The sequence below is a fragment of the Ammospiza nelsoni genome, chromosome 18 (genome assembly GCF_027579445.1).
Source record: "Ammospiza nelsoni isolate bAmmNel1 chromosome 18, bAmmNel1.pri, whole genome shotgun sequence".
Classification (NCBI taxonomy): Eukaryota; Metazoa; Chordata; class Aves; order Passeriformes; family Passerellidae; genus Ammospiza; species Ammospiza nelsoni.
In genome coordinates, this window is record NC_080650.1 from 7,728,078 (window position 1) to 7,745,149 (window position 17,072).

General features: G+C 38.4%; 1 protein-coding gene across 2 annotated transcripts in view; it reads right to left on the minus strand.

The window, feature by feature from the left end:
- LOC132081660 (septin-2) overlaps positions 1 to 14,735 on the minus strand; it is a 29,503-nt gene extending 14,768 nt beyond the window's left edge. Inside the window, exons 1-10 of one of the 2 annotated variants that reach the window (XM_059485512.1) lie at positions 14,587 to 14,735; positions 14,190 to 14,241; positions 13,005 to 13,104; positions 11,505 to 11,591; positions 10,800 to 10,923; positions 6,283 to 6,417; positions 5,695 to 5,812; positions 2,269 to 2,370; positions 1,307 to 1,452; positions 221 to 304 (exon numbers count right to left, since the gene is read on the minus strand). In XM_059485512.1, the coding sequence (XP_059341495.1) occupies positions 221 to 304; positions 1,307 to 1,452; positions 2,269 to 2,370; positions 5,695 to 5,812; positions 6,283 to 6,417; positions 10,800 to 10,923; positions 11,505 to 11,591; positions 13,005 to 13,104; positions 14,190 to 14,216 (923 nt within the window). In that variant the 5' untranslated portion in view covers positions 14,217 to 14,241; positions 14,587 to 14,735. The remainder of the gene's footprint in view (positions 1 to 220; positions 305 to 1,306; positions 1,453 to 2,268; positions 2,371 to 5,694; positions 5,813 to 6,282; positions 6,418 to 10,799; positions 10,924 to 11,504; positions 11,592 to 13,004; positions 13,105 to 14,189; positions 14,242 to 14,586) is intronic. The other variant, XM_059485511.1, reaches the window with a different exon arrangement.
- Between the last annotated feature and the right edge of the window lie 2,337 nt (positions 14,736 to 17,072).

Sequence of the window (17,072 nt, forward strand, 5' to 3'; positions counted from 1 at the left end):
TTAAAAGCATAGAGCAAAAGGGATTTAAGCTGCTTATAAGCACAGCACTTCGCTATATATTATTCTTCTTCAAGAAGAGCATTTCATACAAATCTCAGAATTCCACAGATTGAAATCTCATCAGAAATAATTGTTTACAGGTGGGATTGGTTAGGAGGAAGAGCAGATTCCCTGTCAGTGGGCAGTGAGAGCAGCAGAACCCAGGGCAGCCCACACTTACTTGCCAGTGCGTTTTAGCCTCTCGGAACGGAAATTCTCATAGTGCAAGTCTTGGGTCACCTCCTGCAGGTCCTGCATGTGAGTCCTAGAACATGCAAAAGGCTGTTGAACACTCAGCAAAGCAAAGAAAAACACTCTTTTATCTTCTGCTTCTGTTTTATCTAACTAATGTATTTACCAGAAAATTAAATCCTTACAGACCAAGCCAGCCAGAACTCTGCTTCCAAGTTCATTGATCTTTAACTCATTCCTAAGTGCCCCACCAATATCATTCAAAGACCCAAAAGATGCTGTCCTCCTCTTGGTCATTAATTATTTCAGATGAGTTGTTTATACCAGTTTTTGCAGTGTTAAGAACTTGCAAAGACAGTAATTCAGAAAGATACTTTAATTCCAAAAGTATTTTATTACTCTTTAGTGCTGTCAAATATCATTTGTAACCGGGAACTAGGTGGAGCTGCTTGGCTCGTACAGCTGCTGAGATTGCTTAACAATTTCCAATTGCCAAGACAAAAAAAAGGAAAACCCACTTGCTCCCAGTGCCCAGCAGAGGGCAATCCCTGCCCAGTGCAGACACAATTTGGAATGACACAACGGAATTCATTTCCAACAATAGAAAAACATCGTTTTTTAAAAAAATCACTTCAAACCATTTACGCAGGCAGAATATCCGTATCGGCTAAAATCATAACGGGGTGGGGTGTCATACTTAACAAAGGATTTACCCTACTGCCAAGAAAATTGCACTTTGCTTTTGGAATATTCTACACTTTGAAGAGTATTTTAAAAGCCTCTCTGCCCCACCAACTGCACTATAACAAAACTTCAGTTGGTATGTTCAGCCATCAGATAAGTTTACATAAGGCATAAAATCATCACATATATCTGGAAACATAAAATATAGAAAATACTTTCTGAATTGAGAGATCAGAGGGTACAGCAGAAAAACAAGCTGCAGGGGACTAGAATGTAACTGTATGCTGGCATCAGGGCTAGTTTTAAATTAAGGAATGAACATTGCCATAGGTTTGTGGCCATTGTGCAGTGACGTCAGCACAGGAGATGGGATCACTCCACCATTACTCACACCAGCATTGTGCGCAGCTTGAGGAAATCGTTGTGCTCTGGATTTTCAACCTCAACAACTCCCCAGGGGTACAGGCGGCCTCGGATTTTTTTCCCCTTCACTTCAATAAGTTGATTGGATCCAATAACAGCAAAGGGAATGCTAGCCTAGTTAAGACAGAAAAAACAAGTTACTGTTTTGATTTTTGGCTGGTTAGTTGTTGTATTTTGCTTTGTCTTTCTTTTAAAGAAAACACAATGATTCAAGTAACAGGCAAGAGAGGGGGAAAAGAAATGCTGACAAACACTCTCTACTAAAACCCTCTCACTTTAAAAAACCAACAAATCCCATTTTAGGCAATGGAACCTCTCCTTAGGAGCACCTGTAGCTGTGTTAGGACTGATTTGTTTTAACAGAGGCCCAGAAGGAAATGACGCCTCACTTTAGGAACACTCAACTGTTGTTCAAGTACAGTTTGGGCATAATGTGTCATCTGACATAACATCATGCATGGAGAACAGCCAACAGAAACATACTTCAGATGCAGAGTGAAGTAGCTAGAAAGAGAATTTCAGACACATTCTTCAAACACCTTTGCAAGCACAAAGAGGAAATTACTTCAGTAAAACCTTGATTATCTGCTTTAACACAAGGCAAGTTGTTAATTAGTACAGCAACTACAACACCCACAATCTCTCTCCCTGCTCACATGTTAAAACGTTTGAGTCAGAAAACAGACTGCAAATACTAGTTCAAGGTGAACAGTGGTTTACACTTAAAAGAGGAAAGAAGAGAAAGTCATGACACACTACACTTGGAATTCTGATAAAGCAGAGACTGGAATAAAAGGGATTATAATTCAGAGTCAACACACAAAGAAAACTGAGATTTTCAACACATTGTGAAAGGAATAAAGTACCTTTAGGCACGTTGTAGATTGAATAACTACAGCAGCAAAATGATAAACTAGGAGTGAAACTTGCCTTTAAAACTCTAGTTTGCTCTTTAAACTCCTCATCTTCATCAGAATCTGCATCAGGGAGCTGATAAATCCGAATGCCATGTTCAGAAATCTCATCCAGAACCTGAAAGTTTGCAAAAAAGAAAGAATAATACTCTTAATTAATGGAAGAGGTATTCAAATATTGAATAGAGTTTAAAATATATGAACTTGATTAACTAGTCTATCACAAATATTCACCTGACTCAGTGTTTAAATGGCAAAATAGCACAGGCTTGAAGATTTTTTAAAAGGCACCAAAGATAAATGTATTTTTGGAAAACACAGCAAGTAAATAATTTTAAAATGCCAGAAGTTTTACAAGGCAAATACAGAAGCAAAGTGAGGTTAATATGAAAAAAAGTGAAGTAACAAGAAGGAATTCAATAGTGACAGAATTCAAACCATTCACCCTGTGTCAAAGTATATTTTGTGCATTTCATACATTCAAAAATGTAGAAGACAGTGCCTAGTGCCTCTTGAATCAAAAAAGATAAAAGCTGATTATCCACTTAAACTGGAGAAAGTCATTAAAAATCCACTAAGAAAAAGATCCTGTTCTTAAACAGTTTTCTTTGTCACTAATGTCTGAGGGTAACATAAAAAATACAGTATCTGTATTCCTGGGCACATTCTTTTCCTAATGAAATCACTGCAGGGGTGAGCAGCCAGCATAACTCCAGGCCTTTGGCAGTTTCAAAAGGTGGCACAAGTCAATTCCATTTCAAAACCAAAGAGAATGTTTCTGCTGCCACACTACTGAATATACTTAGGTCAGCTCTTGTCACTGCAGCAAATGCACTGACAAGTTACTCTCAGTAAAGGAAGTGTGGTGGTGTAAGGAGAGCATGAAGAATGCTGAGATTCCACAATGACACTCTCCAAAGTGATCCTGGATGTTTCAGCAGAATAGGGGAACTGTGCAAACTTCCTAGAGCAGTGACTGTAACCCCACAAACATCACCTGGACCAAGCAGCTGCCCTGCTCAATGAACTCTCAGCACAGACAAAGTGTGGGCAAATTCAGGGAGAGTTTTGAAGTAATGGTAAAAATATTCAGAAGAGCCTCTGTAAGGACTTGTGATGCCATTAGTGTGTATACAACTGGAAATTAACTTGGTAGCATGAAAACAAGCAGACTTTAAATAGAGAGGTCTTAATGAGCCTTCTCTGAGTATTGCTGGCTTCCTCCATCCTCTGTCATGATGGCAACTGACAGCTACAGTATAAATGAAAATTGTCCAACCAGAACTTGGTTATTTAACAGGTGTTTAAAAGAAAACAATTCTCCAGACCATTGGCAAATGAAAGTCCATGTATGAGCCACAGCTGTTCCCTGACATTGTTTTCCTGCCAGGTATATAAACATCCCCTACACTCACACACGCGCGCGCACTGAGTACCATGAGCCCCCACCTACACAGAGAGCAACATGTTATAGAGAGAAAAGAAATTTGGGAGTAAGTGTTGCCAAAAAGTAAATAAGACATTCACAAAATGCCATTTAAATAAATGGATTTTGTTGCTATTTTGCAAAATGAAAGAGACCTGAACTGACACCAAATGCCAATAAAAGATGCACAGCTGGGATGGGTGGGGCAGCACTGCAGTTTGATGCCTTTAAGTAGTTGCATAAAACAAGAAAGCACATTTAACCTGGCTGAGATCTTTTGAGATAAAATGCAAGTGGAACAATAACGGGAAAGCCAACAGCAAGGGGTGCTAGAATAATATATTACAGCTGTTAAACCTAGTGTTTTCCTGAAAGGAAAAAGAATTGCAATAAAAACAAACTGTATTTTATGCTCCTAACAATGAAACAGCATTTTGCTTCTTCAAATCTGAATTTTATTGGCCTCAGAGGATTCTGTGTTCCTAAAGATTAGCCTTCCCATGGGAAATTAAAAAAAAAGTCAAAATATTAGTTCCCCTCTCATGAAGTCATTCTTTTGAGCATGTTTCCTTAGCACCCTTGCATGGCACAGCTTGTGAAACTGTCGTGCATTTCTTCCCACTCAAAAGTTTAAAAAAATAACTTTGAATTCCAGAAAGCCCAAACAGGAATTACTCCAAGCTGGGTTTCCTTTGCAAGCACCACAAGCTAATCTTGCTGCTTAATCCATAGCGGCAAAACAAAAACATTTTACTTCAGATTGATGGCCAAATGGCAGAAACATCTAAAAAAAGTAAGACTTCAAGCTGCGTCAGCAAAGCAGGACTTTGATTCCTACTCTTGATTAGAGACTCTGTTGGCCAAGATGCTTTGAGTTAGAACAATATACAGTAGCTTTGATTTTCAAAGCTTTGGAAGCACATTATACATTTGACTTAATATAAACTCAGTTTGCAGAATGACCTTTGCCAGCAGTATAAAAATAATGAAACTTGTTTACCTGCTCCCTAACCACTCCCTTAGACTACAGATGCCCTTCTTCTTGTTGTACTTAGCAGTGCATAAATGTGGTGTCCATATGTCTAAGTCCAGACTGTTTTAAAGACCAGTTAGTTAAAAGTTAGTTAAATTCCCAGTGAATTGTATTTTTAAATAATTATTGTTCCACTTAAATGCCTCCTTCAAATCTTTCAACATCATTCTGCTCTCAAATGCTGAACCAAAAAGTAACAACTGTGAATACTGAGCCTGAAATACACTGCTGAAAGGGTGAATTATGGGAGCTTTACAAAAAGTGGCAGCTCCACAAACAGTGTGAGATAAAAATCATTTACAAAGTCAGTACAGTAACAGAAAAGGAAAAGCAATAAAACCTGCACAATCAGCCACATTTTTGCTTTATGATTTCCCTATGAGTTCCTTCAATTTGAAAGCAGTGCACCTGTCATTACCATATAGTATTTGTGGAGGAACAAAATTAAAGTTCAAGAGCTGGGACAGAATTTCTCCCAGCAAGATCCAAAGATCCAAAGATCTTCTTGTCTCAATGAACAGACTTTTTAAAATTTCCTTCCTCCTTTCACCAGGTTCACCATAAAGCTGCTCATTTCTGTACAAGTATCTCCTTCTCTTTTCAGTGGATCTTTGCCTGCATTGCAGACAAGGTTCATACAGTCACACTGTTCTCACTTTTAACCTTCTCAAGAACTAAGGGGCACTCTGGCCGCTGCTCTCAGACATCTCCACTTCTTTCAGGATTGTCTGAACCCTTGTTACAAACAGTGTTGCTACTGGGTGCACAGCTTTGCTAAGATACATGAAGCCAAGAACAACCACATTCTTAGCAAATGTAACTGGCAAAGCACATCAGCCTTCAGTGAAGCCTTCCCACCTCCCACTTCCCCAAGATTAGGTCCTTGGCCAATATCATTTACCCCTCTTCAATTAGAAATTACTTTATATTTGTCTTTAAATTGTATGGATTGCTCTGTTCTCATGACCAAGTGTTAGACCTACTCTTCTCTTCAGCCTCTCCCTCTCCTTCAGTGTCAGGGTGTCAGCCTTGGCAATCACAGGGACAATGTTGACCTTTCCATGAAGAGCCTTCATGAACTCCACATCTAATGGCTTCAGTCTGCCAACAAGCAGGAAAAAAAAAAGATTTAAAATAGGCATGGAGTTTTGTGTTGTTTACTTTATAACAGACCAAATGTATTTAAAATTATTTATTTCAAGTGTCCATATAAACAGTATTTTCATAATAAATTAAGCCATTGAACTTAATGTCTTTGCTTATCAACTTGATTGTGCAAAGTTTAAGCTATAATTAAAACTGTCTCTATATAATGAAGTGGATGTTAAAAGCATTTATGTTTCTGAGTGATAAACAACGCAGTACTGACTGCCTTGAAACAATATTAAATGCAAAAGGGGACACAGTAAAGGAGAGCACTAATCACCATGGACTGTTTTAATTGCACTAACTGACAGGTTGGGGACTCAATTAACATTACTGCTAAGTTACCAGCTCAAGTAATGAACAGACTTATGATCTGCTATGGAGGTACAACACCCTGAAGTACCAAAGCTCAAGGTTTTCCTTACCCATGCCCAAAAGGAGAGATGAAGTAGAAGCAGCAGTGGACTCTGTTGTCGATGATGTGGCGCCTGTTCAGCCCACTCTCATCATGGAGGTACCGCTCAAACTGGTTGTCAATGTAGTGGATAATTGTTTTGAAGCTGTGGTATGGGAGGGGGAAGAAAGACAGGCATCTTATATCAGCTTTAAATAATAAGGAAAGAATCAAAACACTACTGTTACAGAAAATTCAACTTCCTAGCATTTTATCCAGTAAAAATATTTTTTACTGAGGAAAAATATTTTGATAATGCAAAAGGGTGCTTTCATAACAACCACCAAGTGTCAACTTATGCCTAGAGCCAGGTACTCTGTTCACTGGATAAAAAGTTCAAGTGCCAGTTCAGAAAAAAGCACTTGGTGCTGAGACAACACAGGAACAGAAGACTGAGGATTTTTCTGCTTTTTTTTCTGGGGTTAGGGGCTGAAGATTTGTTTTTAAACTGGTTGATGAATGACATATCCCGGATATCCTCTTGATTTACAACCCTGACCCTAGAGCCAGGTTTCTATAGTTACCTCTGAAAATTCTGGTATTCTGTTAGAATTAAGTACAAATACATTTGCAAGTCATGCACTCAAGCATCACATGATTTATTAAGTTATTTTTGTTACCTTACAGAATTCTTTTCTATTGGCAAAGGAAAAAACTACTAAGTTTAAGACAATTTAAAATATTCCCTGCAAAGAAGTAAATGAGCACAAAATCTGATTACAGATTAATCAGACCCAGAGAGCAGTGACCAGAGAGAAAAGAAAACAACACATAACTAAGAAGATCATTTTAAGCTATTCCAGAGCATGCAGACACCTGCAAACACCATTCATATAAAAGGACACTTTATATCAGGTACTGCAGGGGAAGGGAAGGAAACAGCTGACGTAGATAAGGTGAGGCAGATGATTGTGTATCATGAATATGTCTTAAACTACTTGAGAACAAACTAAGCAGAAAGTTTGAGAAATAGGAACACCCATATTTCTGTTGCTGAGAAAACACAAACTTGATGAGATACACTTAAGGAGGAAACAGAACAGATAAAAGAAAATTAATAATTTGGAAAATGAACACAGAATGCTGGCAAACACTGCAATAGGCAGCAACATTTTACCCAGGGCCGCATGGCTGCAAAGGAGATAATAAAAGAAAGTAAAAAGAATGATGGAAGAGATCCTGGAGGGAATTTGATTCTCCAAAGCTAAGTAAGCTTTTGAATTAAGAAGGAATAAATCCACAGTAGAATATATACACACACATTTACATCATTGTAAGATTTAGCTATTCTAAGTCATATTACAGAAGACAAGAAAGCAAAAGATGGAATTCATTGGGTTTTGACCTTCGTGCTACTCATTAGGAAACAGCATCTTAAAACCTAAATGTGCTGAAACACATCAATATGGCTTTTGTTCCTGTTAATCTTCAATACCTCTCTTGGCTGGTAAAAGGTAACGAGACTGAAGACATACAAATACTAGGACAGAAACCAAACACTAACAATGGGAGAGAACTGTCACACATTTCCCTGGCAATGCCATTAGTTGACGTGCAGTTTTCTAGGTCTAATTTTCCCTGTAAATACGGTGTCAGTGTCCTGTAGCTCCTGACTTCCGGGAAACACCTGGCTCACACCACACTGTGTCATTACATGGGAGATAGCACATCCTGTATTCTAACAGCAAACAGCACAAACGCTGCATTTAAACCCACTGGGGAAAATGAACAATATTATCAAGCTGCCAAAACCTATAAAATATAGCCTTAGTCAGTTAAAAAAAAAAAAAGCAAAATAAGAAAGAAAAAAATTTAGCAGCAGCCAAAGAGCTGAGAGCAGCTATCAAAGAATGACCTGTGACACTGCAAGCAAGATGAAATAGAGTGTGATCAGCAATAGCTAACAAGTTCACTTGTAGTCTGTTTTTGTCAACCACTTTTTTGAGGCCAGATATCAAAGTAAATCTAAGCCTCAAGCAATTTTTTTCCTCTCTTGATTAGATCCCCTCTGTTCTGATGGAAGATGTTATTTTAAGGACATGCTTCTCTCATGATCCCAATGTACTTATGCATGGAAAGACTTTGAATGTGTCAAACCTCCCACCACAGAGAATTTTGCTGTTCTCCAAACACACTCCTAAAGTGATGCCATGAGCAATCCTAGCTGTGGGCCTGATTCTAGAGCACAGAACTCCAGCCTGCACTAAAGCTTCACACAGAATCTTTAAAAAATCATCATGGTTAACTGTGCTTCACCTCCAACTTACCTTTCATACTGTTTTAAGTACAGTAGCATCCAGAAAACAAGAATTACACTACTTCAGAAAGTGTGTTGTACTAAATCTATAACAAAGCATTTCCCAATTCAACACTGTTGTTTTTCCAATCCTATCCAATAGACCTCCTGGACACACTCCTACTAGCACAGAATCCTAATCAGTACTTCTTCTTTGACATAAAATACATAAAAATTTACCTCAGCTCCCATCCCCAAAAGTCAAACTCTAAAATTTAGCCCTTTCATCAATGCACAGAGACTAAAAGCCATTTAGGGAACCTACTCAGGAGAAAGATATTTGAAACTCTCCCAGCAATTGCCATCTCCTAGAGACACCGTGCCACTTTATCTGTGCTCAAAAACAGCCTTAGTAAAATCTGTCACCTTGAAAAACAAGTAGTCTGCACAAATTACAGCCTTCCCAAAAAAAGAGCTTTATAAATCTTGGATCATGATCAGCACTATCTACTGGTGAACCATGATTGCAGTAAATGCTCCTGAACACAAACATAAGTTCAAGAACATGAACTTGCTCCTTCCTCTGAACTAGCAAGGAAGGAAGGTGGTTGCTCTGGGTTAGTCTTCACTACAGCTCAAAACAAAGAGTTTGCCCATCCAACTCCCAAAGACATCCTGTAAAGATTAAGAGACTTTGTCAAAATGACACTTGCTGTGGCTGAAAGGCTTTTCATGTGACATAAGTGGACTAAAGAGATACAAAATAAAAAGATGCAGTTAATGGTAAGATGTAAGTACTATTTGTTCCTGTAGTGTATTTGATGTTTCAGGTTTGTCACATAAAATTACGTCTAACCTGTTCTACTCAGCTCTGAATCACCACAGAATGATTCTATTCAGAACACCTCCAAAAAGAAAGGGGAAAATCTGAACACGTAGGTCTCTAAGAAACATCTGAGCAGAATAAACAAAGGGCATTAGAACACAATCAACAGGAAGAGCTCTCTCTAACACAATGCACAGGCTGCAGAGCCTCAGCTCCAGCGGAAGGAAGCTCTAGTCAACAGAGCACAAAATAAGCAAGACCATGATGCAGCCCAGAAAGATGCCTTTGTGTTATACCAAAAGTTCCATTTTTTTCAACTTACTAGAGTAGGAAAAGTGGGAGGAAAATAAAAATCTCACTAGAGCTTCACTTTCAGACTTTCATTTAGTGCATTACAGAACTTCACTGTCTTTACTTTTGCTGTGTTCCTACATTTACACCATAGAAAGAAGAGAAAAACCATCTGATAATAAGAACACTGCAGATACATCATTCTGTCACTGAAAGATTGCAAAACATTCTATTAGCATTATATATGTTTATTTATCTGCTATTTATCTATTCCCTGGTCTTTAAGTGAAGGATCCAAATCAGCCTGTATTAGCTTTATGCTGCATTTCTCTGCTCAGTGATCCTTGTTTGCTTTGGGATTACCACCACCACAAATAAAGTGTCAACAGAATTAACAACTAAATAAAATAAATATTGTTGGCACTTGTTAAAAGACAACCATGCGAAAATTCAAAGTTTTAATCCACTGAAACTAGAAGCATCCCAGTAAGAATTTCTAATCCTTATTTGAAAAAATTCATCAGCTTTCCACAGTTAAAGAGAATTGCCTGAATGTGATTATTTGGAAATTACATTTAAGAATTTAGTTTGTCACAAATTGCCCCATTCCTCTCAAGCTGCTTTACAGATTTCTTTCTTCATAATCATTATGCTAAAGCAATTATGTATATTTTCCAGTGTATCTACTGACAATTATTTCATTCATTAAAGATTGTTGTTGATATTTAGGCCAGAGAGAGCCAAGTGGCAATTTCATCATAAAAAACAACCAGTTCTACCCAAGTTGCTGGTAGTACACATAGAGCACAGAGAATGAAAAGAACTGTCTTAAAAACATGGAAACTGGATGGGCCAGAGACACAGAAAGTAAAAGACAAAAAGTTTCCCCCCACCAGAATTTTGTTTGATTGGAATGGCCATAGAGACAAAAAGCTGACTGCAGTGCTCAGAGAAACTTTTTGAAGGAGAGGCTCTTAACTTTGAGGCAGAATTATAGACACACCCTACAAAACTTTTAAAAACATCAGAAGTGGTTAGAAAATTGAAATTGGAAGTTTAGAAAGTACCAGACACACTAGAATAGTGTTTGTGTAAGACACACACTTTATTAACAAAGCAGGATTTCCACACATACCAGTCCTGGCTGTTAATGGCATCTCCATATCCTGGTGTGTCAACTACAGTTAAACGCAGCTTCACCCCTCGCTCCTCTATCTCTACTGTGGAAGCTTCGATTTGAACTGTCCTCTCTATTTTCTCTAAAATAAAGGAACATTTGGATTGTTATTTGCCTATCAATTCCTGCAGAGACCCCCACAGGAGGAACTGCAAGCTCAAGTGTGTTGTAACCTGCATGACACAAAATATTTTATCAAAATAGACAAAGCAGTAAGCAGAATTTAACACCACGTTTTTGTAAGTAAACAATAAACTAAAACATGGGTTTACTTATGACAATGTGAAAAAATAAAATAATAATACTCAGAAGCTCAATAGATTCTTTGCCAAAAGGTTATTTACACCTCTAACCAGGATTTAAGGCACTACAGACAAAAAGCAGTGAGAAGAAATGGAGATTAGAATAAAACCACACTTAGGTATATTGATACCTAAAAGGTTTGGGAGGTGTTCTTTTTAATAGCAGCTGATAAAGAAACAAAAGCTGTCTTTGAAAGGAAATCTAAATAAGAAAATGACAACTCAACAAAACATAATTTAGAAAATTTAAATACTGCGTGACAAAGTGATGTAATGGGTAAAGAATGAAGCAATATTAACTGAAAGAACAAGAAATTTTATAGGGTGGAGTGTGCTGAAGGAACTGCAAAACCACATTTACCTGCAGCTCCAGGAATGTAACGTTCTGGATAAAGATCAGTCAGGAACAGACTGTTAATTAAAGTGGATTTTCCTAAGCCAGACTCACCTACAAACAAAATAATTCAGGTTATTAAGCATATACACTTTTAACTCCAGGATTTTTAAAGCACCTTGTCTTTCTCCAAGCCCACATTACGGAGGAAAAATAATTTGTTCATCAGGATCCACCCTAGCTTTTGATATAAAAACATCAAAGGTTCAGCTAAGCACTTTGAAAACACCGGAAAAACAAGCCTCCAGTGTTTTCATAAATGTAACATGAAAATTGTAAGTTTACTGTAACAGATGTCACAATAAAGCTGAAAGGTCATACAGCACTTGGACTATAGATCTAGAGATAGCTCAGTTACTTGAGAGAAATTACAGCTTTTTTCATTTAAACTAACAAAATTAGAGCTGTAACTCTCCTGCTGAAAATTTCTGAGAGCTTGAAGGTTTTCCTAAGCTACAAATTGAACCTGGAACACTGCTGGGAAGACAAATGAGTAAAGCAATTCCAAACTAATCGTCACGTTTTGCACCCTTACACTTAGGCACATATAGGTTCCATTAAACTGAAAATCATCAAGCAAATTACTCAAAATTCAGCTGAGAAGTTTCATAATTCTGTAACTTCAAATGATACAAATTTTGTCCTACATCTAAGTAACAAAGTTAAATGTGTAAATTTAACTACTAAATCTGAGTTGCAAAAAAGTGCTTGTTTCCTAACTCATGGAATCAAAGGAGCCATCATTTAGAACAACTGGCCATATTATTTGAGATGAAAAATTATTTGTATTTCTCATCACAAACTACATGACACAAGAACTCTACAATTATCACAAATTACCTGTTTATCTCACAAACACTGCTGAATGCTGTCACCAGGTAATTCCAAATGGTACTACAGAGCACATTTTCATTTTTCACTGACTGCTACAGAAGGGTAACTGTGGACTCCTTTTGCACATGCAAACCATTAAACTGATTTAATGTAAACATAATTCAACATCACTAGGAAGAGCTTTGTGCCTACAGGACTCTCCATCAAAGGGACTCAGAGGTGCTCATTGACAGAAAGGTAAATTACAGGTTTATCTCTGACACCAGAGTGAGTCAGTACACAACAGCAGAAAGCACAACAGCAACATCACCATTTCAACAGCAAGACACTCACTGGTTGCATTCATGCCTTCAGTGGGGAAACAAGAGAAAGATTAAACAACCACCCCTGTCATCTGACAATTAATCAGGAATGCCAAAATGTCCTGTTGGCTCCAAGTCATCATCTTCAATCACTATAAATACTCCCTCCTACTAAACATGACAAAACAGTAACAGATGCAATTAGAAAGTGTATAGAGGTTCAAAGCTTTTTCTACTGCTAACAGTCAATTGCTAAGCAGGAAGATGTACACATCTATGTGAAAGAAATGTTGTTGTATAACAGTCAAAAATACTTAAAGAGCTCACTTACCAACCACCATGAGTGTGAATTCAAAGCCCTTCTTCACAGATTTCCTGTGAACCTGGTTGGGCAGATTAGCAAATCCCACATAGCCTGCCGAGTCGGAAAACTGACAAGAAAACAAAAGTTGAATACAAATGAGATCCCCTTCCCCCTAAAAAGCTGAAAAAGAGTTTACTTGATTCTACACAATAAAGTGCAGGGGTATATAAAGCACAAGGAGAATAGAGAATGAAACCATTTTTGCTGCAATAGCAAAGCAGACCTTAAAAAGGTTCATTTACCAAGCAGGCTGATATAAATAGAAATCAGATAAATACCTTGAGCTACACAAACAAAGCCTCTCCTTGGATAAAATAAAAATCTGCAAGCTTGCAGGATACTCTATTATTAATCTTAAGAAATAAATACAGCTCAAAATAAAAAATACTGGTCAAATTTGGTGTCTGCTGCTACTAGCTTCTATAAAAATAATCCATATGCTTACAGGTAAAAAACAAGAACATTGTACTAATGGGGGATTACTGAGATACAATCACACAGAGATGTATCTTTTGCTGCTTAAGTTGTTCACCTATCTTCACAATCTTTGACTTCTAACACAAAAGCAGGGAAAAGAAACATGCCTGAAAAACTTATCAAAGAAATTTGGGCTATGAACAGGGCAGTCTGCTGCAACATCTGTTACCCATTGACTGAAAACCTCATAGGAGCCTAAATAAGAACTGCAGCCACCTGATTTAGGGCCCTGTGGGCTATCTGGAACCAAATGTCTTCTTCACAGATGAGTTTATGATGAGAACAGGTTTTCTACAATGCCATACACTTCCAGTGGTGTGGGGGAAGACAAGGGAAATCACTTAAAAGGCAATTACTTATTTGCTACCAATCCTTTTAAACCCCATCCAGGTGGGTAAAAACATTAGGAATGAAGGTTTGTCACATGAAATTTCCTTAGGTGAAGGTACCATTTTAACTTTGTAAGCAGAGACTGAATGTCTGCTGAACACCAGAAAGTCCATCACTAGGATCTCATACAACCTCTGTTTCAACTAAGCAGTTCCTTCTAAAAAACACATCTGAAGCAATAAGGTATAATTTATTCACAATTTTAGCACTCCAGTAAAACTACAAACGTTTTCAGAAGTTCAATAGATTCTAGACAAAATATTAGCTATGCAGCCATCTCTTTACCTTTACTTTTTCACCGGACTGAGACATGTTTCTTCACTTCAAGTTTCACTCACTGGAAGAAAAAAAAGCCATAGTGCATGTTAGCTGACTTGAAGATTACATTACTTTTAATTTTGAACTGATCACATTTTATTCTAGTAAAATGACATGTCACATACTCAAGGATTACCAGAACAAACAAACCATAATCAAAATGTCTTCCTTCTGAAATAAGTCACAGGAGTACTTAATTTAAATACTTAAAAATTTCAAAACAGAAAAATTCCTTTAAAATGCAAAATATTACAATTTAGTATCATAACAAACTTTCACCCATCCTGTCTTTGTAGAAGGATGGTTCACAGATAGGCGAATGTAATGCAAATGTTGTCCAAACATTACATTTGAGAATTATTACCATATCCAAAAATTCTCATGAGAACAGGACACCTACAGGACTCCCAGGTAAGGGTCAGAACACAACATTATTTTCAGTAACATCAAAGTGCTGTTGCTGAACAGGACACTACACTTGGCTAACCCATGCCGGACTCAAAATTTCATGCCAGCGTGAAGGACTATCAAAAGAGATTTGTTCCTTAGTTTCAGACACCCAGAACAGCTGGACTTTGGCAAGCCCTTATCTCTTCACTCAAGGATGTTAGCTGTGCTATAGATTAGTTATCAGGGCAAGAGCAAAGCCCTTTCATTTAGAGCAGCCCCAGAGCAGGGACAGGAAACGCAGAAGCGGCAGGAGCACTTCACAGCTTGCTTTGTTGACAATGCAGCTCTTGGCCTGGAAAAGTAGGGAAGTGACCTATGCAGGCACCTGTGTGTTCAGACCTTCCTGTTGGGTAGCAGGAGTCATTTCAGCAGGATACAGTCCAGTTTCTGACACTGGAACTTTGACAGTCAAATCCTGGCACAGTCCAAGCTCTGGACTGAAGGAAAAGTTGAAGTTAGCATAATTGCTGCTTGGAGTTCTAAAGAAAACAGATCTTCAGCTCCCATGGTACTTCATTTGCCCTGCAGCAGGCATTTCAAATCCTGGCAGCTGTGCAGGTACCACCTACCCTGTAAGCAAGGAAAGTTGGTTTTTTTTCCTCCTCCAACTTTTCCCCCATATCCAGCTCATTTGCTTTTACTAATGAAAGCCCAATGCATTCATTGCCTGGAAAATAGGGAGGTTCTCATTCTAATCATCTGTCAGCCTCTAATTGTGTATTCCTTCAAAACATTCTGGAAAGCATCCACTAAGAATGGTTTTGAAAACCAGAACTTCTTTTCCTTTGACCAGTAGGCAAAGGCTCATTCCAGCCTCCAGCCAACCATTGTCACATATCCTTAAAGACACTCACAGTCCCAGTGACAGAAGTAACTCTGTTGACATCTTGTTTCTAAGTTTGGAAACCTCTGTTGTCACCTTGTCAATAAAATTAGTAACATAGTTCCAGAGTTTAGAAAAGCTCATAGTGAATGAGTGCCAATGCAGATATACCTGACCCATTTCTCACAGTAATGCCAGAGGAGAATCACCCAGGCCCAGTGCCCATAAATAAAGGAGACAGGGGCATGATTCAGGTTTCAATATGTATGGCAAATTCCCTACTTCTGATTTAAGCTGACAGTAGAGTCCCATCCATTGCAGCATTACTCAAGTTACTTGATTAAAAAGCAGAAGAGTCAAAATTGCCATCAACTGATTATGACACGCTCAGCCTCAAAGTTAGTCTGTTATCTCATGAAGAACATTTTTTCATAAAATCATCTGTTCCACAAGTACAGCTTACAAAACCTGTTTCTTACAAGGCAAACCACATTACCTTGTGTCTTACTCTGACTGAAAGTTGCTGTAGGCAAAGCAGCAGCCCAGCTGCTCTGATCACATCATGGCTGCAGCTCACACTTCCAGGTAGTAACTTCCCAATGCCTTTTGTTAGAACAGAAGTGTGCTAGCCAAAAGTTACCTCAACAACAACAAAAAAACCCACAGAAACACCTGCTGGCTGTTCCACAACACCAAAGGTGTCAGGGTTCCTTTGGGAGCTCAGTTGCTCAGCCTTGACATTTTGTAATTCCTAATACTGCCCTCATGAGGTTTCCTCGAAAATCATTCCACCAAACCTCCCTGGAGACCATGTGCTGCCTTCCCAAAGCTCTACCATACAGTACAAATCAAAAGCTCAGAATGAACAAAATGCCACATGTTAAATCCTCTTTCAGAACCAAACAAGTACAGCACTCCCAGTACTGCTCACCAGTGAGAGCTTGGCACTGCACCAGTCCCTGCTGTGCATCAGTGAGCACAGAAACCCACAGCTCTGTCTGCACACAGCTGGCTCAAACACCAAAACAAGGTGAAGTTGAGTCTCTGGCAACACTTTGGGGAGTTCACACACCTGAAAATTGTAGCATCTAATTACTTATCAATTGTCCAGAACAAAATGCATAAAAAACTCCACAACTGAGGCAAACCAGAGCAAGAACTGTATCTGCTCCACTTTCTTTAGATTTTCAAAGTACTCTTTCAATCAGTATGAGATAAGCAAAACAGCACATTAAAAACAGTTCAAGGAGAAAGGAATAGATAAGATACATTTGCAACAAATTACAAAAAGCAGTGAAACTTTATCTGTAAATAATGCTGGGCTCTACTTAGCAGGCCTAGCAGTAAAAAAGGGACACTGTGCTACAGCACAGGAATGTCCAAATCTGGTTTTGAACAGTGGGTAACACAACAAAGTTTCATTTTGGATTCCAACAAATTCCTATCCTGAACAATTTGATGCTGGCAATGCAAAGGAGCAAAGTGCCACCGAGTTGAGCTGGATGTGCCATCCCACTGTCCCTGCTAAGAGCAGCATTCCGGGGAGAGGGAAAGAGAGGGGAAGGAAAATGGGTCAT